The 26,710-nt window shown below is 45.0% G+C and overlaps 1 protein-coding gene across 1 annotated transcript in view; it reads left to right on the top strand.

The window, feature by feature from the left end:
• LOC126365371 (neuroligin-1-like) overlaps positions 1–26,710 on the top strand; it is a 723,598-nt gene that overhangs the window by 666,807 nt on the left and 30,081 nt on the right. Inside the window, exons 9-11 of the mRNA XM_050008142.1 lie at positions 18,586–18,650; positions 18,726–18,813; positions 22,947–23,191. Of these exons, the coding sequence (XP_049864099.1) occupies positions 18,586–18,650; positions 18,726–18,813; positions 22,947–23,191 (398 nt within the window). The remainder of the gene's footprint in view (positions 1–18,585; positions 18,651–18,725; positions 18,814–22,946; positions 23,192–26,710) is intronic.

Raw genomic sequence — 26,710 nt, 5'->3', positions numbered from 1 at the left:
GCAGTGATCCGCCCATCACTTCGAATGAAAGTGTCTGTAGACTCCAACAGTGCACGAGTCGAGTCACAATTGCGTGCGGTTGGCTGGCACGCGGTAGATCGGACAGGCTTATGCGACCTTGTTGTCAGGATGGTAGACCCCTCTCCCAACGACTCACGGTGCTTTTGTTCACTGCCACATCTCCGTATTCATTTTGCAAGCGCCTATGAACATCTGCGATGCTCTGGTTTTCCGCCAAGAGAAACTCATCAACGGCTCCCTGCTTGGACTGCACCTCTTTTACAGACGCCATTTTGAAGGCTGCTTGGAGCACAACCACCTTTCGGAACTTATGGAACTACAGGTGCTGAAGCTGAATATTCCTCTATGTCCCACAGCAAATTCCGCATTTTGTCAACCGAAATTGACCGACGAAAAAAAAAAGGTGCGTTACTTATTGGACGCACCTAGCAAAAATTAGCTTCTTCTGCGCATTTACGTAACTAAATCAATTACTTTTGATGCAAGTACAGTTTGCATGCACAAACACAAAAAAATTACTGTCGTTATTTTGTACACAGTAGAACGTTCTTCGTCATGATCAAATGCAAAAGGTTCCTGTTATTATTTATAAGGTGTTTAGCAATAATAGACATGTTTTATATAAGGTTGACGAAGTGTTCAAGCGATGTTTGACGTGTTTTTTATATTTTTCCTTTTTTTTAGGAATTGCGTTATCTACGCTACAGGATAAGTCTCTATTTTTTCTTTTTACTTTTATAACATCCTTCTGTTTCAAGTAACAAATCAATAATTTTCAAATAAAACCTGAATTAAAGATTAACAATTTTAATTTTATATATATATATATATATATATATATATATATATATATATATTTTTTAAGTAATAGACAGCAGTATAATTATGTAGAACAGAAATGTTCCGCAAATTACTTAGCTCTTTATATTTCCTCGCTCAGTTTCTAGACAGTTCTTTCTTGGGATGTCTAGTAAGGCAGTGGTCGCATACGCAAACAAAGCGTTCGCAATGAGGTAACGCGCGATAGTTTTGGAACATACCTTGTGTTCAGGTAACGCAGTTGCAATCTTAACAGACCAAAGGTGCTAAGAAAACTCCTGTAGTCTACGTTTACTTACGACAGTCTGCTGCAGCCTACAGTAGTTTTACAACTCTGGTCGTCATCGTGATTGCTCTGGCGCCACAGCTTGGGTCACTATCGGTTACACGACACAATCACCTCTGGTTCGCATAGCTGGTAGTTTGCGAAGCAGGTGCTGCATTTTTTATGTGCCGAGACCAGTATTTGTGGCCTACATGCACAGTCTCCGTGAGGTTATCTTAAAGCAATATAACAAGAGACCACATGTTGCCCATGCTGTCCTGACGTACCTTTCCATTAAGGCCCCGACTGGAATGTTCTCCATAACTCTCAGCCACAAAAAATTATCGCCTTGGGTTGGCTAGAGGTTTGGCGTGCTACTACTCGCTATTCGCTATCACTGACGAACTGTATCGTAGAGTTGGTGCAGCACGAAGTGAGGTATCCGTGTCAGTCATCCGAGTTCAGTTCGAGTCGATGGCCTGACTGGTTGGAGCCATTATTACCGCCGGAGCTGGCAGCTCTGTGTACTACATTTCGCACACTGTATACCCTCAAATCAGCTACAAATGTGTTCATGTACTCACCCTACAGCACTTCACACAAGCAACGAGTAATATTTCAGTATTCTTCCTGCCCTTGCCATTGGTACTGGCTAGCAGAATACCTATGCAAAACTGTAGACAGAATTAGTGACGCAAGTTTTTTTCTTCGAGTGATAGAAAACAAGAGATGATTCGTAAGATACAATAATGTATTCGCAATTGCGGATATAAACTATCATCGACTGCATATTGGAATGATGACAATGAAAATTTGTGTCGAACCGGGACTCGCATTCAGATTTCGCGCTTTACACGGTTGTCTTAACTACTTCGGCAATCCGTGCACGAATCACAGCCAGATCCGAACTTCCAAATATCGTCGTCCCTATGTCACAACATACATATATCCCCGTCCAGGAATGACATATTTATTGTGAGTCGAATCCTGGTGTTGGCGAATAAATACGAAATATGTATAAATATATAATATATATAAATAATAAAAATAAATATGTTATAGAATTAATATAAATAAATATATAATATATAAAAATATATATTATACATATGTTATAAACAGTATCTACGTTATTAAGAAGTGCGATGCAATGTTCTTTACTGCTATTTTGTATGATTTATGAGAGACTTCAAAGCGCTGTTTCTGCTGTTCAGATGTTTTTTTTATTTCCTCACTAGAACGAAAAATGCCATTCCGTCAGTGTTTAGGAGTGGACTTCGGAATTTTCATTACATTCTTTGTTAGGAAGATTAAAGTTTCCAATTATAAGAATGTTTTAGTTAAATTGAAAGTTACGACGCGATGAAATTCTTTATTAAAAACGGCTTAAGGGCAATCAAAATATTTAATTGTAGCGATAAGCTCCCTAGGAAGGATAGCACTTTCCATTGTGTAAAGGAAATATCGCCGACACAACGGTTCGGCTACGCAGCACGTCTTGTTTTGCTGACAAGGGACAGTTTTCTGGCACTGCTACGAGCTCTGGAAAAAAACAAAGCTGCCGTTTGTACAAGAGAAGATGAGATTTTCGCACATCTCTACTGCCATAGCCAAACAATGGTCAAAGCAATAAAAAGAAGATTTAAGTAACTGCAGTAGGAATACTGGACACAAGCAGACTAGTAATGCTTTTGTTTGATTTGAAACTAATTCAGGTGACTGCCCTTTAGAAAATCGCATGGCAGCGTATTTTCAGCTTGAGTCCTCTCTGGAACAAGCGTACGCTGCTTTGCCACGTTTACTGTGAAGAACAGCTGCACCTACCCAGACAACATGAACCAGGAATACTTCGTTCGTAGCTAACGAATAAGCAATACGTAATAGCCACAACGTCTAAGTCATGTTTGCATTTTCATTGTGATCCCAAAATGATTCCATCTGCTCGTGAAAATATACACTTTCTGATCAAAAGCATCCGGACACCGCTACGGATGCGGAATTGAGCACTAGATCAGAAGAGGATCCGCCAGTATAAAAGGAGGCGGGGAGTACTGTGTAGTCAGGAGAGAGGCGGTAACAGCAGACCGAATCGGTCGGGAGAGTTCAGCGAGCACGAACGTAGACTAATAATTGGATGTCACCTGAGTAACAGATCCGCCAGGGGCATTTCATCTATTCTAAAGCTCCCCAGGTCGACTGTAGCTGATATGATTGTGAATAGAAACACTAAGGTACAATCGAGCTAAACGAAGGCCAACCAGACATCATGAACTGGCGAACAAGGACCATCGAGCATTGCGGTGTGTGGTCGTGAAAAATCGCACGGAATCAGCAGAAGGAAACGCTTGTGAGTTCCAAAATGCTACTAGCAGTCCAACTGGCACAATGATAACTCGTATTGGGTCAAAAGAATGGAGTAAAAAGGCCCAGCAGCTTCTCAAAAGCCATACAGTTCTGTAGCCAGTGCTAAGCAACGTTTGTGCTGGTGTGAAGTTTGATTTGGAGTGACGGTCTGCTGGCAATCCAATTGAAAGGTTTCGGTTTTGGAGAATGCCTGGGATACATTTTCTGCCATTACGTATAGTGCCAACAGTGAAGTACGAGAGGCGTTTGAAAAGTCCGTGCAAAGTCCGAGAGATGGCACCACCGGTACGTATTGAGGTCATGTTTAGTTAGTAGCATCTTTGGAAAGAACACACACCAAGTTACAGCCATACTGGTCTATTTCCTTGTGTTTGGCATTCGTGTGAATCAGGGAAGTCGAGTGATTGTTAAAAAATGGACGAAGAAGAATTTCGTGTGGTGATTAAACATTACTTTATGAAAAGCAAAACCCGTCAGGAGACTAGAGAGAAGCTTGATAAACATTATGGTGACTCTGCACCTTCGATTAAAACAGATTATATGTGATTTCAAAATTTTCGGAGTGGCCATATGGAGACAAGTGATGCTGAACGTTCTGGACGCCCCGTGGAGGTTACGACTCCAGAAATCATTGATAAAATCCATGAAATGGTGATGGGTGACAGATGAGTTAAGGTGCGTGAGATTGCTAGTGCTGTGGGCATCTCGAATGAAAGGGTAGATAATATTTTGCATAAACATTTGGACATGAGAAAGCTATGCGCAAGATGCGCGATTGCTCACGCTTGACCAAAAACGGAACTGTGTGAAGTGTTGCAAGGATGGTGTGCAGCCGTTCAGAAAGAATCCGCAGGACTGTAAGCGTCGTTTGGTCTTTGTGGATGAAACATGGGTACATTACTATACTCCTGAGACCAAACAACAATCCAAACAATGTGTTACTAAGGGAGAAGATGCATCATAAAAGGCGAAAACTATTCCTTCGGCCGGAAAGGTTATGGCGACCGTCTTCTGAGATTCGCAAGGGATAATTCTCATCGACTATCTAGAATAGGGTAAAACTATTACAGGTGAATATTATTCATCGTTATTGGACCGTTTGAAAACAGAGCTGCAAGAGAAACGCCGGCGATTGGATTGCAAAAATGTCCTTTTCCATCACGACAATGCACCAGCACACATCTCAGCAGTTGTGGTCGCAAAATTAATGGCAATAGGATTCCAACTCGTTTCATATCCCCCCCTATTCTCCAGACTTGGCTCCCTCGGACTACTATTCGTTCCCCAATTTGAAGAAATGGCTGGTGGGACAAAGATTTTATTCAAACGAGGAGGTAATTGCAGCAACTAACAGCTATTTTGCAGACTTGGACAATTCTTATTATTCGGAAGGCATCAACAAATTAGAACGGCGTTGGAAGAAATGTATAAGTCTAAAAGGAGACGGTGTCGAAAAATAAAAAAATGTTTACCCCAAACACGTAAGTAGTTTTTGTTTTTGCACGGACTTTTCAAACGCCCCTCGTACAGTGGAGGCTGTGTTACGGCATGCTGATTTTCGTGATTAGGGTGTGCTCCCGTGATTATACTTAAGGAATCGCTAAATGCGAAAGAATATGAACATATTTGCGTATATACTTTGGACAGACTTTTCTTCAAAACGAAATGAAAAATATCCTGAACATTTTTTTTAGAGATGTCAGAGGCATAAAAACGTTGAGACAATACAGCCGTACGTCCACTACTTAATACTGCCTGTTCACAACTGAGGGATGGATGCACAACTGTTGTTCACATTTTTTTTAATTCAAGCTGCCACCGTAGTTATTGCGCTGACGTTGATACACAAGGAATAAAATCAGTGTCGGAACTTTGGACAGACAATGTACAGTCTTGCACTTTTTTTTTAAGTATCCGACAGAGTGATTAGGATCCCCTGCTCAGCCTGATTAGCGACCTGGAGAAAAAGTCAGAGATACTCTGGCTTCGCAACAGTGTCACAGGACGCCCCCCACGGAAGGTGCCGTCGATCCAGTGGCACGACAGCACCAGTAAACACTGCCGACCTACACTTCCCCTTGGCCTTCGCTACTGTGTATCGACATCTACATGATTACCCTGTAGTTCACAATTATGTGCCTGGCAGAGGGTCCGTCGAAACACCTTCGAGCTATTTCTGTACCGTTCCACTCTCCAACAGCGCCCGGAAAAAAAGAATACTTAAATCTTACCGTGCGAGCTCTGATTTCTCTTCTTTTATTATGATGACCATTTCTCTGTTACTTCGTGGGTTCCAACAAAATATTTTCACACTCTGAGGAAAAAGTTGGTGATTTCAATTTTATGAGAAGATCCCACTGCAACGAAAAAGTCTTTGTTTTAATGATTGCCACCCAAATTCCCATATCATATCCGTTGCACTCTCTCTCCACTTCGCGATAATGCAAATAAGCTGCTCCTCGTTGGACTTCTTCGATGTCCTCCAGCTATGCTAATTGATGTCGATCCCACACAACACAGCAATACTCCTGAAGAGGACGGACCAGCAGTCTCTTTAGCAGGCCTGTTGCATTTTCTAAGTGTTCTGCCAATAAATAGCAGTCTTTGGTTTGCTTTCCCTACAACATAATCTATGTGATCGTCCGAGTTTAAGTTACTCGTAATTGTAATCTCTGTGTATTTAGTTGAATTCACAGCCTTCAGGTTTGTGTGATTTCTCGTGTAACCGATGTTTAAGGGATTCCTTTTAGTACCCATATGCATGACTTCACACCTTTCATTACTATTTAGAATCAATTGTCACTTTTCGTTCCAAACCGATATCTTCTCTGAATCATTTAGCAATTGCTTTCGTTCTTCCGATGGCTTTACTAAATGCTCAATGACCGCATCATCTGCAAACAATATTTAGAGGGCTGCTCGTACACTTTCCTAAATCTTTCATTTAGATCAGGAACAACAGAGGGCCTATAACACTTCCTTAGGGAACGCCAGATATTACTTTTGTTTTATTCGACGAGTTTCCGTCAGCTACTAAGAACTGTGCCGTTTCTGACAGAAAATCACGAATCCAGTCGCATAACTGAGACGACACTCCTCCATAGGCACGCAATTTGATTAAAAGCGACCGGCCGCTGTGGCCGAGCGGTTCTAGGCGCTTCAGTCCGGCACCTAGCGACCGCTACGGTCGCAGGTTCGAATCCTGCCTCGGGCATGGATGTGTGTGATGTCCTTAGGTTAGTTAGGTTTAAGTAGTTCTAAGTTCTAGAGGACTGATGACCTCAGATGTTAAGTCCCAAAGTGCTCAGAGCCATTTGAACAATTTTTTGATTAGAAGCCGCTCGTGAGCAAAGCTATTAAAACTCTCTGGAAACCAAAAAAAATTGAGCCAATTTGACACCCCCTGTTGATACAGCACTCATTACTTCGTGAGAATAAAGATCTATTTGTGTGTCACAAGAACGAAATTTCTGAATCCGAGTTGGCCGTTTGCCAATAAAACATTTTCTTCGGGGCAATTCGTAATGTTCTAGCACAGTTTATGTTCCAACTCCTACTGCATATCGACTTATCGATATGAGTCTGTAATTCAGTGAATTACTACTATTTTCTATCTTGGGTATTGACGTGACTCGTGCATCTTTCCTGTCTTCAGGTAGGGATCTTTCGACGAGCGAGCAGGTGTATATGAATGCTAAGTGTGGAAGTATTGTATCAGCATACTCTGAAGAGAATCTAACTGGTTTACGATCTGGGCCGGTAGCCTTGCATTTATTGAGTGATTTAAGCTGCTTCGTTACACCCAGAATATCTGCTTTTAAGTTACTCATGTTTTCAGATGTTCTTGATGCGAATCCTGGAATATTTATTTCGTGTTCTTTCGTGGAGAAAATTCGGAATACTTTGCTTTAGTGCCACTGTCATCAGTAAAATCAGCATTGTTTGTCGCACTGTGAAGGGATTGGTTGCGTCTTGCCGCTGATGTACTTTGCATACGATCAGAACCTCATTAGGATTTCTGCCAGATTCCTAGGCACAGTTTCGTTGGGAAAACTATTAAAAGCATCTCGCACTGAAGTTCTGTAAAGCGTCGCCAATGATGGAGATTTTGTATTCTTTTAAATTTGGCATGCTTTTTTCGTTGCTTCTGCAACTGTTTTCGGACCTGTTTTGTGTACCATTGGAGATCAGTACAATCTCTTATTAACCGGAGGATGGCCACGAAAACAAACTTATTATTTGGTATAAATTTCGCAGATGCTTCAAATACTATTCCTTTTAATCTGAACTACATCTCGTCTACGCTTGCACAGGCAGGCTGGAAGGGTCGAAGACTGTCATTTTGGAAGGCGTCAAGCGTATTTTTATCTTTTTTAAAAAAATAGAAGTATTTATTCGTTTATATTTGGTGGATTTGGATGTTACGGCATTCAGTCCCGCTACAACGATCTTACGGTCACTAATCGTTGTATCCATCACGATGCTCCGCATTTGCTCAAGATTACTTGTTGCTAAGAAGTCAAGTATGTTTTCCCAGCCATTTACACTAATGTTGGAAAAATTTTCTGAGGACGCATTCAGTACAATTTCCGAAATTTTATGCCTACCTCCGACCACTGGCCAATACAGAAAAACCTCAAGGCCGGAACGCTAACGATATCTTGAGCCACCTTTACTTTTACCGTAATAAAAAATAACCAAGTCACATGTAAAGTTTAAGAAAGTTTTATTTAAATTGGTTATACACGTACAAGACAATGCCATCTTATCATATAAAAAAGTTACAATTGTGATTCTCTTCCGTAAATGGTGAATTCTATGCGCCTGCTCTTCCTGGCAAATTGGTTAATTACATCGCCAATAGGAAAATCAATGTCAGTGTTCAACAGAGCTAAGCCATTAAGTTGATCCTCCTCCATTGTCGACCTCAGCCATGTCTTTGTACGCCGCAATGTCGAGTAACTTCTTTCTACTGTAGCAATATATGCAGGTAGACAAGCAAATACTTTGTACAGCGTGTGCAAAGTAGGATAGTCACAGCAAGGACAAACAGACAACGTTTGCATAATAGAATCACGATCATTAAGGGCGTTTATGCTCGTTTGATTGTATTGAAGATTCTCTCCTATTAGTCTCTTTTTAATCACAAGGAGTGATTCTTCTTCAAAGAATGGTAGTTCAGTTAAGCAGTGATTCAATTTATGTGCCATGTCATTATCGTCATGTTCCAGTAGTTGTGAGGGCAAAAGTATGTTGAATTTTAAATGATAATGGTACATGCGAAAGTATAACTACTCAATAACTCGATTCAGTCGAGTCAACTGACGAAAGAAACGAACTAATAGCGTGCGGGCTGTCTGGTGGGGACGGAAAGACGATTGGTAATGCGGGTGGCCCCGCAAGGGCGGGGGGGAGGGGGGGGGGGGACGCGTCCGTCATATTTATCCGCCACTGCCTTCGACTCTAGACATGTATTATCGCGGTTACACTGAAGTCACCACGAATTGTAAATGTATTGCGGTTGTATAGAGTCTAGCCATACTAACTCACATAAACAATCTACTTCAGTTCGCTACGGGGTAAACTACTTCTGACAGCAATAAATGCTCCACCACCAATTATATCGAATCTATCTTTTCTGAATACGGTTAGGTCCTTTGCAAATATTTCGGCGTAACGTGTTTCCGATTTTAGCCAGCTTTCCGGAACTGTAAGGATATGAGCTTCAGTGCTTTCTATTAGCGCTTGGAGCCCTAGTTCTTTTCCAAAACAGCTGCGGCGGTTTGTAACTACAATATCAATTATTGCTCGGTCTACCTTCTTGTATTTCCCCAGCATTCTTTTAGAATAACGCCCTTTCTGTTGCTTCCCTAGACCCTCCAGACTAGAAACAAAACCTCCACACAGCCCCCAATTCCCTTGTAACCTCTTCCTGTGTGTGGTGGACCCCTGACCCTTGGTCCTATGGGGCAAGGCGAGGAATGTGCAGGTTACACGATCGCAGAACCATCTGAGCCTCTGGTTCACACGAGCCACTCGGCTCTGTACCAGAGCATCACAGTCGGTTCTGTGGACCATGCTACAGGTAGTGAGCTGCACCTTAATCTCTCAAGCAAGACTGGCCGATTTACCGCTTCAACTAGTTGGCCAAAATCAGAGGTAATCTCTTCCGATTTACACACACCGTTAGAACCGATATAAGCCACCACCTGAGAGTTGGATGCACCCTGTGCTCTTCATGGCACCCAGAGGAAGCCTTTTCATATTTGGAATGACTACTCCCAGAATGCACACAGAGCGAACACTGAATTCCTTGACAGCGATATCTCTAAGGGCCCCCATTACGCGCCTAACGTTGGAACTCTTTAACTGCCCGTTATCCACCCTCGGTGAATGCTCAGAGCTTGTGGCTCTAGAGGCTTCCTCTGGAATAGGACGACTGCATATGGCTGAGGGTCTTTGTCACCACCTTTTAACGACTCCCCACTCGACCATGGATGAGCGGTCATTGGGCTCGTGGGACATGCTAGACGTCCTTCGGATCCACCCATCCGGTTCCTCGCAACAATGCCCAATGGCAACAGCCTCAAGCTGTGTGGCCGAAGCCAACACGGCATGGAGCTGTGAGCGAAGGGTCACTAACTCAGCTCGCATCTGAACACAGCAATCACAGTCCCTATACATACCAAAGATGGCAAAAGTCTACAATGAAAAGTTATTAGATCGGTAGACTGTACATAGTGAGCACTCGAACACATAACAAATTTTAAAAAATAACAATAAACCAGTAGTCCCACAGATAACTGAAAATAAGTCGCCCTGCATAAAGCTCTTTGATTCTCTGAAATATTGTGCACGCACCATTGATAGCGGATCAAAGTTGCTTTCGTTAGCTTTTCAAATCGGATCACCCCTGCATTGTTTTGCGTGTGCTTACGACGACTTCTGCTAATCTCTAACCTTTTCTCCTTCGTGAACTCCGCCATCATCGACCTCAGAGAGCACCTGTTTGTTCGACCAGTCTGCGTCACAGTAAGTCAGAGAACAAATTGTGTTCTGCGAACGTAGAATACGACAGAAAATTTCATTATTTACTTTTCAATTCATTTATCTGTCTCGGTTTTGTCACCAAATATGTCACTGCGACTGCCATGTAATCTATTCCGTTTGTTTTAGATGGCCTGATGCGGCCGAAACGATTCATCTGGACCTTGTTTTGTTTGACATCTGGTTATACTGATTTACATTATCCTGGTTACAGTGTGTAGAAATGGCGTGATTTCTCCTTCAAGAAGACCATATCCGAACCCTACTGTATTTCTCTTTCATTTCACTTAGTGTTCCGTTCATAACTTTCTGTCAAGTCACTGTAGGACGCTAACGGAGAAAGGACCTCAGCAGGAATACTTCTCCTTCACTATCACCATGAAAATTAAGTTTATTTTGGTTCTCTGCCTTGACAGACACTGGGGCTTCTCCTGTTTGTTTCGGTCCTGTGAGACTTCGCGTTCGTAATTGGTCTTTACTGTGACAAAATGAATTACCAGCCTCCGTATCGAAGAGACAACAATAGCAGAGCCGCAACAGCTCGCAGGATTCCTCTTCCGCCTTTGAGGAACTCGGTGACAATCGTATGGTAATGTAGCGACTCGCGGCGTGCTCCATTATTCATGGACGAGATGAATCACAAATTCTAATAAACGGGGCAAGCTTTTAGACGCTCCCTGAGCACTCTCCTTTCTTTCTCTCTCTTTTTTATTCATTCATCGACAGGAGAGGCTGCGCCGGGGCTGGGCCGATCGGCGGCCGGGAATGGTCTTTACGCCTCGGCGGGAGCCACTTTAATGTTTAAAGTCGGCGCAACAGGCCAGAGCAGGCGCGGCGCGTCGGCCGCGGCTTAAAATTTCAAGGACGGTCTCCCTTCGAGGCCGGCTCAAGCGGATTAATTAGCTGCTCCGCGGACCGGCCGTAAATCTGACAAACCCCCGGCCCGCACCACGCATAGAATATGCATTAACGCGCGCGCTTGCGCCATCCCAGCCCCAGCCGGCTACACGGCGCGAGCAAATCACGACGCCCGTCACCTCACCTCACCTCTGCTGGCGGGTCGCCGCGCCCGTAGCGAGTAAACAGTCTGCACAGCCGAGACTGCAGCGCCCCTATAGGCTACAGTACACTGAGGTGACAAAAGGCGTAGGACAGTGATATGCACATTTAGAGGGTGGTCCATTGATCGTGACCGGGCCAAATATCTCACGAAATAAGCGTCAAACGAAAAAACTACAAAGAACGAAGCTTGTCTAGCTTGAAGGGGGAAACCAGATGGCGCAGTGGTTGACCCGCTAGATGGCGGTGCCATAGGACAAACGGATATCAACTGAGTTTTTTAAAATAGGAATCCCAATGTTTTATTACATATTCGTGTAGTACGTAAAGAAATGTGAATGTTTTAGTTGGACCACTTTTTTCGCTCTGTGATAGATGGCCCTGTAATAGTCACAAACGTATAAGTATGTGGTATCACGTAACATTCCGCCAGTAATAGTCATAAACATATGGCTCACAATTTTAAACGAACAGTTGGTAACAGGTAGGTTTTTTTTTAAATTAAAATACAGAAGGTAGGTACGTTTGAACATTTTATTTCGGTTGTTCCAGTGTGATACATGTACCTTTGTGAACTTATCATTTCTGAGAACGCATGCTGTTATAGCGTGATTACCTGTAAATACCACATTAATGCAATAAATGCCCAAAATGATGTCAGTCAACCTCAATGCATTTGGCAATACGTGTAAAGACATTCCTCTCAACAGCGAATAGTTCGCCTTTCGCAATGTTCGCACATGCACTGACAATGCGCTGACGCATGTTGTCAGGCGTTGTCGGTGGATCACGATAGCAAATATCCTTCAACTTTCCTCACAGAAGGAAATCCGGCGACGTCAGGTCCGGAGAACGTGCGGAGCATGGTATCGTGCTTCGACGGCCAATCCACCTGTCATGAAATATGCTGTTCAATACCGCTTCAACAGCACGCGAGCTATGTGCCGGACATCCATCATTTTGGAAGTACATCGCCATTCTGTCATGCAGTGAAACATCTTGTAGTAACATCGGTAGAACATTACGTAGGAAATCAGCATACATTGCACCATTTACACTGCCATCTATAAAATGGAGACCAATTATCCTTCCTCCCATACTGCCGCACCATAAATTAACCCACCAAGGTCATTGATGTTCCACTTGTCGCAGCCATCGTGGATTTTCCGTTGGCCAATAGTACAAATTATGCCGGTTTACGTTACCGATGTTGGTGAATGACGGTTCGTCGCTAAATAGAATGCGTGCATAAAATCTGTCATCGTCCCGTAATTTCTCTTGTGTCCAGTGCAATCGATGTTTATGTAGCATTCTCAACACCGACGTTTTCGACATTTCCGGTTCTCGCGCAATTTGTCTGCTACTGATGTGCGGATTAGCCGCGACAGCAAATACCGTCTGCACTGGCGGAATGTTACGGGATACCACGTACTTATACGTTTGTGACTATTACAGCGCCATCTATCACAGAGCGAAAAAAGTGGTCCAACTAAAACATTCATATTTCTTTACGTACTACACGAATATGTAATAAAAATGGGGGTTCCTACTTTAAAAAACGCAGGACGAGTTTGTAGTTTTTTCGTTTGATGCTTATGTCGTGAGACATTCGCCCGGTCACTATCAATGGACGACCCTGTATACAGATGACGGTAGTATCGCGTACCCAAGGTATAAAAGGACAGTGCGATGGCGGAGCTATCATTTGTGCTCATGTGATCCATGTGAAAAGGTTTCCGAAGTGATTACTGACGTACGATGTGAATTAACAGGCTTTGAACGCGGAGTGGTAGTTAGAGGCAAACGCATGGGACATTCCATATCGTAAATGGTTAGGGAATTCAGTATTCCGCGATCCTCAGTTTCAAGAGTGTGCCGGGAATATTGCACCTCGGGGATTACCTCTCACTTACAGACAATGCAGTGGCCGACGTCTTTCACCTAGCGACCGAGAGCAGTGGCGTTTGCAACATTGCGTGAAATAACAGCAAAAATCAGTATGGGACGTGCCACGAATAAATCAGTTAGGATGGTGAGAAGAAATTTGGCGTTAATGGGCTATGGCAGAAGACGAGCGACGCGAGTGCCTTTGCTAACAGCACGACATCACCTGCATCGCCTCTCCTGGCTCGTGACCACATCATTTGGATCCTAGATGACTCGAAAACCGTGGCCTGGTCAGATGAAACCCGATTTCAGTTGGTAAAATCTCATAGCGCAGACCCCAAGAAAGCGATATATCCAAAAGAACAAGACACTAAGCATTCAAATAATTGATTCTCCTCAGTGCACGATGAGTCTACCACCTTCAGTGCGGATGCACAGATACTTTCGACCTCCAGCAGGAATCTCAAAGCAGCTAGCATGGAGGACTTGGGCGGGGACTGTGGATATGTAGGCCGGTAGGCGTGCCGCGGTGGGCCGCGCATGTGCGACAAATGCTGTGTGCGGATGGCGCAGTGGCTAACGCAACTGCCTACTAAGCAACAGATCCCGGATTCGAGTTCCGGTGCGGCACACATTTTCACACGTAGATATCTAAATAGATGACAGAGGGATAGAGAAACAATTAAAGTTGCTCAAAAGACGAAAGACCGCTGGACCTGATGGTATACAAGTTCGATTTTACACAGAGTACGCGAAGGAACTTTCCCCCCTCCTTGCAACGGTGTACCGTAGGTCTCTAGAAGAGCGTAGCGTTCCAAAAGATTGGAAAAGAGCACAGGTTATCCCCGTTTTCAAGAAGGGACGTCGAACAGATGTGCAGAACTATAGATCTATATCTCTAACGACGATCAGTTGTAGAATTTTGGAACACGTATTATGTTCGAGTATAATGACTTTTCTGGAGACTAGAAATCTACTCTGTAGGAATAAGTATGGGTTTCGAAAAAGACGGTCGTGTGAAACCCAGCTAGCGCTATTCGTCCACGAGACTCAGAGGGCCATAGACACGGGTAACCAGGTAGACGCCGTGTTTCTTGACGTTCGATACAGTTCCCCACAGTCGTTTAATGAACAAAGTAAGAGCATATGGACTATCAGACCAATTTTGTGATTGGATTGAAGAGTTCCTAGATAACAGAACGCAGCATTTCATTCTAAATGGAGAATGACTGTACGATAGTGAAATCCATCCTCCGACCAATAGTGCAACCACGTCGGCAGCATATTGGTGAGGCATTCGTTTTCATGGATGACAATTGGCGCCCCCATCGTGCACATCAGTTTTCCATTGTTACGACCTCTCGATGTACCACAGCATCATCCGCAAAAAGCCTCAGTGAACTTCCGATATCATCCACAAGGTCATTTATGTATATTGTGAATATTAACGGTCCTACGACACTCCCATGTGGCACACCTCTTCGGAAGAGACAAATGTAGTGTGCTGCGAATACATAGAAAGAAAGATCCTTTATCATTTAGCTGCAATATAGCAGGTCAGCAACTGGAAGCAGTTAATTCTGTAAATTATCTGGGAGTAGGCATTAGGAGTGATTTAAAATGGAATGACCATATAAAATTAATCGTCGGTAAAGCAGATGCCAGACTGAAATTCATTGGAAGAATCCTAAGGAAATGCAATCCGAAAACAAAGGAAGTAGGTTACAGCACACTTGTTCGCCCACTACTTGAATACTGCTCACCGGTGTGGGATCCGTACCAGGTAGGGTTGATAGAAGAGATAGACAACATCCAACGGAGAGCAGCGCGCTTGGTTACAGGATCATTTAGTAATTGCGAAAGCGTTACGGAGATGATAGACAAACTCCAGTGGAAGACTCTGCAAGAGATACGCTCAGTAGCTCGGTACGGGCTTTTGTTGAAGTTTCGAGAACATACTTTCACTGAGGAGGCAAGCAGTATATTGCTCCCTCCTACGTATATCTCGCGAAGATACCATGAGGATAAAATCAGAGAGATTAGAGCCCACACAGAGGCATACCGACAATCTTCCTTTCCACGAACAATACGAGACTGGAATCAAGGGAGAACCGATAGAGGTACTCATAGTACCCCCGCCACACACAGTCAGGTGGCTTGCGGAGTATGGATGTAAATGTAGATGCAGATATCGCCGCTATTTTCACATTAAGTCCCGGTGTAGCTGATATCAAGAATTCCTTTCCCCTTCTTTCATTTCACCCCCGTCCACCTTCAATTTACATTTAATTTCAGTGGATAGCTCGTGGTGTCTGTTCTTCCGGACATGTTCGAAAGAACAGATACCACACGTTCATAGCACATACATCTACATCAAATAAAATTGTCAGACTTCGCATGGGGTTGATATTTTGCCTACATGTTGCTGTAATATTTTTCTGATAAACACTTTCCCATCAATCTAAGATTATTACTCTCTACTAAGTCTATCATACTTCCTTGGAGCACAAATTAAACGCCGGGAAAGCACCCATTATTGTGGGTGACGGGATAACGTACAGCTTTCTTGATGCCAAGTAGATTGCAGTCTACTCGTACACATGGCTACATATCCCGCTCTTCTTCTTAGAGGACATCGGTGTTGTAGTGAACCGAAAGCTTTACGAGATTCTAGAATTAATGACTCCGAAATATACGCTCACTGAGTTATAAAAATCAAGCGTCCAGAGGGACCGATGACCGTAGCAGTCTGGTCCCTTTCATCCCCCAAAACCAACCAACCAACCAAGCGTCCAGAAGGAGGAGAAGAAGAGAAATTAAATTTTTCGCACTGAAAGATTATATGGTTTTATTTTAGTAATCACAAAACGGATGAACAGCGAAATTGTTAGTACGGAACACTGCTTACCTTTGTCAGCTGGATTTTACATCCTCTTGGATGCATACACCGGGGAGGGGCAGCTCTTGTGTGGTTTAGTACTGTTATTGTCTCACAGCTGTTCTAACTGACCTTCTGTACCCCGTATAATGTCACTGGAACAGAGTTAACGTTAAAGCTAGTCCCATACACGTTCTATTGATGGAAGATCTGTGGATCTTGCTGGGAAAGGAAGAACGTTAATACCACTCATGGGGTTATGATTATCACTTAGATAAGAAAAATCCCGTCTTTTGCAACTGCATGTTTTATTTCTTCCTAACCAGTCAAGCTGCTCCGTTTATCTCAGGCAACATCAGCGTTTTCATTTTTATGATCTTCCAATCGATGTGGTCTTCTGTAGAAACTGGACATACACCGTACAGGTTTGTAACTCACAGATCACGTCTACACATTTCACTACACGTTAGCTATTCTATTGCACGCTTCACATAATCTTGCTCACTTGCTGTAGAGCCAGCGGAGGGATCCTGGGAGCTGTAGAGGGTGAGAGTGGAGTAGGTTTCGAATGTAGATGAAGACGTAGGTGTGGAGGCGTAATCAAAATGACGGCCCCGTCAAATTCACTCAAGTGCTGGTAACGTTGTCCCACTCTTTTTTTAAGTCCGTGGTGGATCCAAAGTGCTACCTTTTATTGAAGCTGGAGTTCTGGGGTGAGGTAAGTTTACGAATCAATATTGTCTTTATTTAGACATTATTAGGGGCCTTAGTTCATGGTCCGTAGGCCGTACTACAGTAGTGATTTCTTCGATTAGTTTTAAATTTCAATTACGGGTGCCTCCACAATTCTGCGAGGCACTTTTATCCGGTGCCATTGTCCTGGGGTGACAGAGTCTGTGAATTCCAGGCGTCTGGTGGTAAACCATAGCACGTCGATTTTGTCCTGTAGGGTTTTGGTTTTAATCCTGATTTGGTCGCAGATCGGTAACCAGTGGAGTTCTTGGTGTAAGTCGTTGATTTGGGCCCATCTCGAGGTACCAAGGACGAGTCTTAAACACCTGTTCTGGATCAACTGTAGTGGCTTGAGATACGTGGGTCATGTGATGACGCGCATGAAGGAGACACAAAGTAATGCGGGTAGGACCACTGCCTTATATAGTCTAAGCTTTGTCTTTACGTTCCTCTGCAGCCTGGCCAGTAGCGGGTACAGCTGGTGCAGGAGATATAATAACTGCACCCCCTTAGATGGATGTGAAGTTTGAAAATTATTTTGTTGTCCGAAGTTACCTGTAGATAAATAACTTGATTAATGCAGGTGATTATTCGATTGCCGAGAGTAAGTCTGTCACGCACCTTGGGTCGTCGGCGAATGAACAACGCCGCTCTGGTTTTCCAGCGTTGAGTCTAATGTGGTTCGCTGCTGCCCATTCTTCCATTAAAGTGAGTTGACGTTGTAATCGTGCTATGCCAGCGGTAGTTCGTGTGCCGCTCTTTAGTAGGGTCGTGTCGTCCGCAAACTTGGCAAGGACGACTTGGGTCAGCAGTGGTAAATCTTTTACATGTAGGATAAAGAGAGTCAGCGACAATGCCGGTCCCTGTGAGACCCCGGAGTAGTCTCTAGCTTGACCGTTGCTCATCGTCTTGACCATGATCCGACGTTTTTGTTAGAAGGTGCTAATCAGTCTAAGGAATAAGTCTGGAATGGTCTGGAGATCTTCAAGTTTGAGAGGTAGCTAACTCGCGATGCCCTACCGTATGCCTTTTCGATGCCTTTAAAAATTGCTGCAGTGTAGTAGATTGTAGGCGATGTATTCTACTACCCGCAGGAGTCGGGAGTTCTGCAGACAGCTAAGGCTGGAAGGCGAACTAATGAGACCGGATGATGTCTCGATTAGTGATAAAAGGTCGTAATTGTTGCAGATTAAGACGTTCCATAATTTTTAACAGTGTAGATAAAAGGCTGATCGATCTAGCCAACCATCCGACCATGAGTAAAGCGACAGACTTGATAACGTGGTCACACACACTAACACTGTTCTAGCGACGTCAGATGATTCCAGCTCTAACAGCTTACCTACGGGATGACAGCGACTGCATCTACATTCAGTCCGAGTTCTTTACTTTGTCAGCGAGTGTAGCTAAGCGCGTCACTTTCCAAAAAAAGCTGGGTGCATTTCCGCATCGTATCCTCCCGAATACCTACCGTCTGCAGTCAGAGTGCTAGCTCGGGGTCATCTGTGAGCAGGCTCGGTGCGGCCGCAGACGCTGCAGAGGCCGGCGCCGCCGCCCCCGCCGCCCACGGAGCCTCCGCCGCCGCCGCCCTCGCCGCCCGCCGCCAGCGCCCCCGGTGGCGGCACGCCGCACCCACCCGCCTCCACGACCGAGTGCCCGCCCAACGCCACCACGACGGGGACTGCGCCGGGCAGCGACGGCAGGACGCCGCCCGACCCCGGGTCGTCGTTGCTCAACCAAGGTAAAGCGGCCGCCCCTCTGCTTCAGCCCGCCTGCGTCTGCTGGTGTTTCAGAAAGATTCATCTCATTTCACAAGACTACATCTTCGACACGAATTTAACTTAAGCAAAGGACTGCAACGAATTTTTTTTTCCGACAGAACCATCTTATTATAAAAAACCACTCCGTCTTCAGGCCACGAGTGGCTTACCGGGACCATCCGACAGCCGTGTCATCCTCAGTGGAGGATGCGGATAGGAAAGGCGTGGGGTCACCACACTGCTCTCCCGGTCGTTATGATGGTATTCTTGACCGAAGCCGCTACTATTCGGTCTAGTAGCTCCTCAATTGGTATCACTAGGCTAGGTGCACCCCGAAAAATGGCAACAGCGCATGGCGGCCTGGATGGTTACCCATCCAAGCGCCGACCACGCCCGACAGTGCTTAACTTCGGTGATCTAACGGGAACCGGTGCATCCACTGCGGCAAGGCAGTATATTTTTTCATACAGCCTTTGGGTATATTTTACTCGCACAACTACGATTAGGATCAAAATTTCCACTTACCTTTCACAAATGCTCTCCCCCTCAGGGACAACTATCACCAAGTCGTCTCTACTTTAGTGTGAATCTCTAAAATTACTACAGACACAGCTGTCGGTATGCGACGTCGATCTTTAACGAATCTGACAAATCATCCACCCCTCCTCCCAAAAAAGAAAAAAAAGGAGAAACTTACCACGAGATCAGGGAATGTTGGAGTCCATTGGTGCAAAGCCAGATCTGTACGTACCTTGCGTTGAAGCAGCTCACTCATCAGAAATGTTCCTCCACGTACACACTAGTGTGGTGGTGTTTCGTCCCGTTGAAAAATCAAATTGGTCTCTTTATGTGTAGTTCCACATACAAGGGCTGTTCGGAAAGTAAGGAACGATCGGTCTCGAAATGGAAACCACAGTGAAAATCCGATGAAGCTTTGCACAAATGTATTCGGCAGTGTTTCTAGTATGGCCGTAGACACGACGCTCTCCTCAGTTCTGAGCACACAATGAGCACGTGAAGATGCCTAGACAATAGTATCTCCCGTGAAGTATGGCTGCCTGCCGTGAGATGTCGCCTGATTTCATGGTACCTCGCATAACGTAAATGTCACGAATTTCCTTCTCCATGCAAATTCTCGGCTACACACTCCAAAGGCAATGAGGACTCTCTGCAGCGTTTTCAACGGGAACGGTTTGGTTACCCACCATACCGCCCGGACTTGGCTCGCTCTGATTTTCATCTCTCCTCCAATGAACCACTCACTATGGAGAGAACATTTTGGCATAGACAACGAGCTGCAGTTCAACGTAGAAAATTGTCAGGAAAAAAGGAGGTTGCCTTCTTTGATAAGGATATTTAAAAGTTGGTACAATCCCAAGATGGATGTCTAAGTCGGAGCAGCGCCTATGAGGAGAAGTAGCTGGTAGGTGTAGCTCACTGTTGCAAATGAAACAGTTTTGACTTTCACAGTGGTTTCCATTTCGCGGCCGATCGTTTCTTACTGTCCGAATAGCCTTCGTAATTTCTGAATACTAAAACCATTGTAAATGTCCACCATAGGTTGCCGGATTTTTCTTTCTTTACACAGATGAATTTTATTGTGTAATGCACCGGGTGGCAATAAAGTGCAGCTACCTGCACAGCTCCATTGTGGGCTATAATTATCGCATAACAGCGATAGATTGGTAGATATGCTAATGCGTTAATGTGGAACCGATTAAGGCAGTAAAAATTAGTTCCAATTTTAACAACCAGATGCAAATCTGGGGCGGTAAATGCAAGAAAGACGTACTGGAATGTCTAGTTATTTAGTGTAATATGAATGGGACGTCGGTAGAAAAGGTTAAACAAGCGAGAAAGATGCGATATTCGTTTTATTATTAAACATCTTGCATGAAAAGTGTGGTTTCCACACAGATGCGCTCTTCCAAAGCAGGAATCGTATGCTGCACAAGGAGGTCTCGACAACGTGCAGACGCTACGCCACACCTGACAGGCCCCGAGCGAGTATTCTCTTCAAAGAAGAACGGAGAGAGAATAAAGGTGCTTGTGATCCACACCAACCAGTCTCATACGATGAGTGCAATGGCTCTTCGTAAATAACACGCGGTTTAAGAGTACCCCAAATCCGGCAGGCCTGTGTATTCACCGCACCCTGCAGAGTAGTAAAATGTGCCTCGTCATTCCGTAGAATACGCCCGACCGCATGTCATCAGCTTCGATCCACGCCAGATACCGAAGAGCAAATTAAGAACGTTACTGCGTATCGTGAGGTTTCATTTGGTGCACCGTCTGTATCTTGTACCGCTACCAATTTAATACAGACCGCAAAACTTTCCGTGCCGCTGACCATAGGACGGATAGTTTTCATGACTCTGCACGAGCACTATCGTGTCGCGGAGCAGGTGGAGCGCGGTCAGATACGGCAATAGCAACCTCGTCAATAACTTACACTCGGATGGTACGCTTTCCTCTTGCAGGTGCCACACCAAGCTCGCTCGTGTTTTCGGATTTCATTATCGTCTTCTTTAAACCATCTGACACCGGGTCTCTCCTCACACCTTTCCAGTCGGCGATACTCTGTCAGTGCAGCACTGCAATTGCTGCCGTCCACATAAAACAACTTCACTAACACCGCACGATCTCTCTCTTCTCGATAACCATAGCCATAAAAACTATAGACGGTGCCAGATTTTCACTTGGTGTAAAATATTCAAACTATTTTTTTTCGTTGTAAAATAATTCTGTATTAACGCATTAGCATACCCACCAACTTTCGCTGCCATACGGCGATCGCAGCACACACTGGACCACAGTGAATAGCTGCAGTTTAATTATACACTGTATTACATTACCGGCCAGCTTCGGCCGATGGCCGATTTCAATTGGTTTCATACACACGCATCAAAAAAAGTTTTGCATCACCCCAGTTACCAGAACTCCTGAAGATAGACGTTGACTGTGGATTTTGTATCACATACACAGTACCTTTGACTGTTCAGAGACGTCAGTAAACCCGTCCAAAGATGTAAACAACCACGCATGAGCAGTGCCTATTAGACGGAGAGGGTCCGACAGCCGATCAGTTCCAGTCATTCCATCGGGAACGAGGTACACGGCTCGTAGCCTGGACAGATGAATCCCGTTTTTAGTTGGTAGGACCTGGTAGGATTCGAGTGTGGCGCAGACGCCTCGAAACCATGGACCAAAGTTGTCAACAACGCACAGTGTAAGTTGGCTCAAAAAATGGTTCAAATCGCTCTGAGCACTATGGGACTTAACTTCTGAGGTCATCAGCCCTTTGGAACTTAGAACTAGTTAAACCTAACTAACCTAAGGACATCACACACATCCATGCCCGAGGCAGGATTCGAACCTGCGGACGTAGCGGTCGCCCGGTTCCATACTGTAGCGCCTAGAACCGCTCGGCCGCTTCGGCCGGCTGTAAGTTGGTGGTATTTCCGTAATGGTGTGGGCTGTTTTTAAATGGGATGATCTGGGGTCCTCTGGATGTTCGATTGCTTTGAGACCATTTGCAGTAATTCATGGAAGTCATGTTCCCAAACAATAGTGGAATTTTATGGATGACAATGCGCCATGTCATTAGGCCACAATTGTTTCCGACTGGTTTGAAGAACGTCCTGGACGACGCGAGCGAATGGTTTGGCCACTCAGATCGCCCGACGTGAATCCCGTTAAACAGTTATGGGACATAATCGAGGGGCCACTTCGTGCACAAGATACTACACCGACAACACTTTTGCGATTGTGGACGTCTGTAGAGACTGCATGGCTCAATATTTCTGCAGGGGATTTCCAATGATTTTTGAGTCCATGCCACATCAAGTCGCCGCATTACGCCAGGCAATAGGAGGTCCGACACAACATGAGGAGTCATCCTATGACTCTTCACCTCCTCGGTGTAGGTGATGTTTTCATTTTACATTGATTTTCACTATCAAAATGGTCAGTGGATTAATATTCAATAAACTTCTTCTGCTAGTAGCATTCTCTCCATCCGTCACGCATTGTCTGATCTCCATGCGGCTCCCAGGAATCTGAGAGCAGTCGGCCCGCGCAGTGAGAGCAGAGTGGTAGTTGGGCTTGTCAACAGGCGGCGGCGGCGGAGGGGGCCTACTGCGGCGGCTGGCGTCGTCGCACTACCAGAGCTACACGGCGGCGCTGTCGGTGACGATCGCGGTGGGCTGCTGCCTGCTGCTGCTCAACGTGCTCATCTTCGCCGGCATCTACAGGCAGCGCGGGGCCGGGCGGCGCGCGCGCCGTGACAAGGAGGAGGAGAAGAAGATGGCCGCCGTGGCCGCCGCCAGCGCCGCCGGCGACGCCGCCGAGGCCACCAAGGTTACGCTCGCTCTGCCGCCGCTAGAATTAAGTGGGGTACCAGCTGTCTCTTTCTACCTCTCACAGCACCTTTAAAAATTTTCCCAAAAATTTTAGCATGCAAATACACTACTGGCCACTAAAGCTGCTACACCACAAAGATGACGTGCTACAGACGCGAACTTTAACCGACATGAAGAAGATGCTGTGATATGCAAATGATTAGCTTTTCAGAGCAATCACACAAGGCTGGCGCCGGTGGCGACACCTACAACGTTCTGACATAAGGAAAGTTGCCAACCGATTTCTCATACACAAACAGCAGTTGATCGGCCTTGCCAGGTGAAACGTTGTTGTGATGCCTCGTGTAAGGAGGACAAATGCATACCACAACGTTTCCGACTTTGATAAAGGTCGGTTTGTAGCCAATCGCAATTGCGGTTTATCGTATCGCGACATTGCTGCACGCGTTGGTCGAGATCCAATGACTGTTAGCAGAATACGGAATCGGTGGGTTCAGGAGTGTAATACGGAACGCCGTGCTGGATCCCAACGGCCTCGTATCACTAGCAGTTGAGATGACAGGCATCTTATTCGCATGGCTGTAACGGATCGTGTAGCCACGTCTCGATCCCTGAGTCAACAGATGGGGACGTTTGCGAGACAACAACCATCTGCACGAACAGTTTGACGACGTTTGCAACAGTATAGACCACCAGCTCGGAGACATGGCTGCAGTTGCCCTTGACGCTGCATCCTAGACAGGGGCGCCTGCCATGGTGTACGCAACGACGAACCTGGGTGCACTAATGCCAAACGTCATTTTTACGGATGAATCCAGGTCATGATGGTCGCATCCGTGTTTGGCGACATCGCGGTGAACGCACATCGGAAGCGTGTATTCGTCATCGCCATACTGGCGTATCACCCGGCGTTATGGTATGGGGTGCCATTGGTTACACGTCTCGGTCACCTCTTGTTCGCATTGACGGCACTTTGAACAGTGGACTATACATTTCGGATGTTTTAGGACCCGTGGCTCCTCCCTTCATTCGATCCCTGCAAAACCCTATATTTCAGCAGGATAATGCACGACCGCATGTTGCAGGTCCTGTACGGGCCTTTGTGGATACAGAAAATATTCGACTGCTGCCCTGGCCGCCATATTCTGCAGATCTCCCACCATTTGAAAACGTGTGGTCAATGGTGGCCGAGCAACTGCCTCGCTACATTACGCCATCACTACTCTTGATGAACTATAGTATCGTGTTGAAGCTGCATGGACAGCTGTGCCTGTACACACCACCCAAGATCTGTTTGAATGCCCAGGCGTATCGAGGCCGTTATTACGGCCAGAGGTGGTTGTTCAGGGTACTGATTTCTCAGTATCTATGCACCCAAATTGCCTGAAAATGTAATGACGTGTCAGTTCTAGTACAATATATTTGTCCAATGAATACGCGTTTATCATCTGCTTTTCTTCTTGGTGTAGCAATTTTAATGGCCAGTAGCGTATGTTTGCCTCCTTTTTAACGTGTAAATCTCCTCTCACTCCCACAAGCACCCCTAACTATAACTCGCTCACGTCCACTCTTCTTGTTCTTGTTCTTCTTCTTCTTGTAGCTTCGTTACCCTGCTTGCGTCGTTGCCTTCTTAACAATTTCCTTCCACTCTCCCCTCTCGTTTACTTTCCTTTCCCATACTCTGAATCTTAGGCATCTGATATTTTCTTCCACATCTTACAGACATCGTTTACATGGTCTTCCTTTTATTATTATTCCTATAGGTTTCCATTGGAAGACCTTCATTGTAGTTCTTGTGTTCTCCATCCATAGGAGATGCCCCAACATGGCTATTCTTTTATTCTTGTACTTTTAATTAGACTCAGCTCCTCGTGTGAGGCGATCCAACTCATAATTGCGCCTTGCTCTCCGAGTGCCATTATTATTTTGCCTCTCTCCATAAATTTTCCGTAGTATTTTTCGTTCAAACATAGATCAATCCTGGTTAGCACCCATGCTTCACATTCACATATAGGTACTGAGCAAATCATAAACTAATAACCAAGCGAGGCAGCGAAGGGTTCAGCATATTGGACTTGCATTCAGGAGGACGGCAGTTCAAATCCGTGTCCAGCTATCCAGATTTCAGTTTTCCATTATCTACTTGAATCACTCCAGGCAAATGCCGGGATGGTTTCTTTGTAATGGCATGGTTGATTTCCTTCCTCATCCTTGAAAAATTCCGAGCTTGTGCTCCACTTCTGACGATCCACCCTAGATGTCGTTAGCTCTTTAACTGTAAGACAACACCCATCACCAATTAAAATGCAGGCTTTTATCTCGGTGAACATGGAATTTATTTTATTAATATTAGATATTTAAAATCCTCTACATGCTGAGAATTAATACCTGCTGCTGACCAGTAATCCAGGTTAGTGTCACCTGTTCTATGGAGTTTCATATACATAGTTTTGATTCGTCAATTTGTAGTTCTGTATGCTGTACTTCTTCTTCCAGTTCCGCCACTACTATCTCCAATCACGTCCTTCATCTACTAATAACTGCAACATCATCAGTATACACAGCCAACTGCTTCTAAGGTCAAATTAAAAAGGATTGTTCAAAGAGCACCACTTTGTATAACTCCTTTATTGATACTGAAACGGTTGGTTAATTCCCCAACCACTCTCACTATTGCGTTGGGAACTGCCAAGTTCGCCTTAATAGTTCATCACTGTCCGTCGCTCACAACTGTCCACTCCTACTTGATCATTTATATTCGCTCGCTCATACCAACTTATTATCATTATCTATGAGTCTCTCCGACCCTGTCTCCCGTCTCACAGCCACAGTTATATCCATCTGTTCTAATACCATGACATTCATTCCACTTCACTGCTACTGTCTCTTCCCACTGTCGCTATCTCTCTCTTCCTCGTTGTCATCTTCACAGACTCTGTCTCTCATTATCACTGTTTCTCACTCACCTCCACTGTCTGCTAACACTGCTCTGTCACTGTCAACTATGTTCCACTGCCACAGTGTCCCCCTCTTTCCCTCACACTGCCATTGTCTCCTTTGCTCTTTCTACACCACAACCACTGTCTACTATCGCCCAGTATTTCTAATACTTTTCCATCTCTTTCCCAATGCCACTTTCAAACTCTCAGCATAAAAAGCGCGAATATGCTCGCAGTGCCAAACTTTCTCTAAGGCCACCGTGGAGCTGCAGCTCCAATAAACGTGATCGCATCCCTTTGGAGTGCAGCCCGGCCGCAATTTTTGCTCTTGTTCACAGGTTGGAACCACTAGGGACCGTTCAAAACCATTCGATGAAATTTGAACGTGATACAAAGCAGCAAAGGGTGATTATGCTTCTCCAGCTCTCCTGTTTCGTACCCTTCTTTGCTGTGACTATGGTGGAGTGCAACACTGAAACATGTGTGAATAAGACGAGAAAGGGTCCCTCCAAAGCCTCCAAGTCGACGAAAACCCTCTATCGGTTGCACCTGCACACCTTTATTGAGAATTTTAAATA

Source organism: Schistocerca gregaria, chromosome 1 (assembly GCF_023897955.1).
Source record: "Schistocerca gregaria isolate iqSchGreg1 chromosome 1, iqSchGreg1.2, whole genome shotgun sequence".
In the NCBI taxonomy this organism is placed as follows: Eukaryota; Metazoa; Arthropoda; class Insecta; order Orthoptera; family Acrididae; genus Schistocerca; species Schistocerca gregaria.
This window is presented reverse-complemented; position numbering and strand designations above follow the sequence as displayed.